This window comes from Sinocyclocheilus rhinocerous, unplaced genomic scaffold (assembly GCF_001515625.1).
Source record: "Sinocyclocheilus rhinocerous isolate Xijiao unplaced genomic scaffold, SAMN03320098_v1.1 scaffold2064, whole genome shotgun sequence".
Taxonomy (NCBI): domain Eukaryota; kingdom Metazoa; phylum Chordata; class Actinopteri; order Cypriniformes; family Cyprinidae; genus Sinocyclocheilus; species Sinocyclocheilus rhinocerous.
Genome location: NW_015636554.1, coordinates 110,418 through 111,996, shown reverse-complemented (window position 1 = coordinate 111,996; position 1,579 = coordinate 110,418). Strand labels below are relative to the sequence as shown.

Here is a 1,579-nt window from a genome sequence, read left to right as displayed (position 1 = left end):
CCAGTCACGACTAACCGATTCATGATTTATTAGAGATTTAATTATCGAATGGCAAATTCGGAAATAATCGCTTTAGTACATTCGGCAGGCAATTATTCAATAATAATATTAAAATAGCGGGCCAAATCGGCCGCCGGGCCACCGGGAATAGTCCCGGTTCTCCCGATGGCCCATCCGCGCCTGATCAGAATCGTGGGAGATTCGTGATCTCTATTTGAGACACACACAAAAATCGTGATTCTCAATTTATCCAGAATCGTGCAGCTCTAGTCCTGGGGGTTTTTTTGTTTTTTTTTTGTACTTGAGTGCAATAAATTTTGGTTGAAAAAATGAGAATCGTGTAAGAGAATTGTGATCTCAATTCCCATGGAGAAAAATCGTGATTCACATTTTAGCAAGAATCGTGCAGCCCTACTTTGAAGTTGACTTGAGAAAGCCAGACCAGAAAGTTTTAAAAAGTTTTCAGAGCTAGAGGTTTGAAGGTTAAAGTAGTTTTAAAGATAGATAGATTGATTAGAAATATTAGGTTGAAGGGATGCTTGATTGAGTCTCAAGGGATTCTGGGAGTTTAAATTTTAATTTTGACAGTTGGAGTTTGAATAGTCTTGGCTCATTTGAACATTCTGTCAGTGTAAGTCTATGGGATTTTTATGATTTTTAATCTTCATTTTATCACTTACTCTGAACGTTTCAGCCTCCTAAGCAGTTTAAGGTGTGGAAGAACAACGCCGTTCCTCCCCCACAGTCGTACGTGACGGAGGAGAAGAAGAAGGGAGCTCCTGATGGAATGGACATGGCCATCAAATGGTCCAATGTATACGAGGACAACGGAGACGACGCCCCTCAAGCCCACCAGGGCCCCGCCCACTTCCTGCCGGAGGAGGAGGAGCAACAGCTGGACTCTGGTAACGTCAAACTCACTCATCCATCTATCTATCTATCTATAGCCTCGTTTCCACCGAGCGGTACGGTACAGTACAGTATGATCCGGGACGGTACACCCTGATCTGGCTTGCTGCAGGCGTGTGATGTATGCCGAAAAGTAGAGATCGATGTCATTCTCGCGAAGAAGAAAGCACGACATTGTCTGTGTGAAAATATAAAATTCAAAAATACGCTGTTTTACTTTTTGTGTTTGCGCACTGATGTAAACAAGCCCAACATGCATGAGCAGCATGGCGGAACAAGTGAAGGAGACGCTTCATTCCCCTTGTAGCACGCGCAAGTGACGATTCTCTGTCAACCAATCAGCGTTCTGCAGTGAGTCTAGCTCCACCCATTAGGTACCCCAACGGAAGGGTCCCAAAAAAGTGGTACGGTTCGCTTTATTGGTACCATTAACAACTTCTGACAGTGGAAACGGAAATAATTGCGTACCGTACTGTACTGAACGTACCGCTCGGTGGAAACGAGATCTATCTATCTATCTGTCTGTCTGTCGTTCTATCTGTCTGTCTATCTATCTATCTATCTGTCTATCTGTCGTTCTATCTGTCTGTCTGTCTATCTATCTATCTGTCTGTCTGTCTGTGTATCTATCTGTCTGTCTGTCTATCTATCTGTCTGTCTGTCTGTCTGT

The 1,579-nt window shown here is 43.4% G+C and overlaps 1 protein-coding gene across 2 annotated transcripts in view; it reads left to right on the top strand.

Moving 5' to 3' along the window:
- LOC107747917 (UPF0690 protein C1orf52 homolog) overlaps positions 1-1,579 on the top strand; it is a 5,608-nt gene that overhangs the window by 1,627 nt on the left and 2,402 nt on the right. For both annotated transcript variants that reach the window (XM_016562529.1, XM_016562527.1), the window contains one exon: positions 695-905. In XM_016562529.1, the coding sequence (XP_016418015.1) occupies positions 695-905 (211 nt within the window). The remainder of the gene's footprint in view (positions 1-694; positions 906-1,579) is intronic.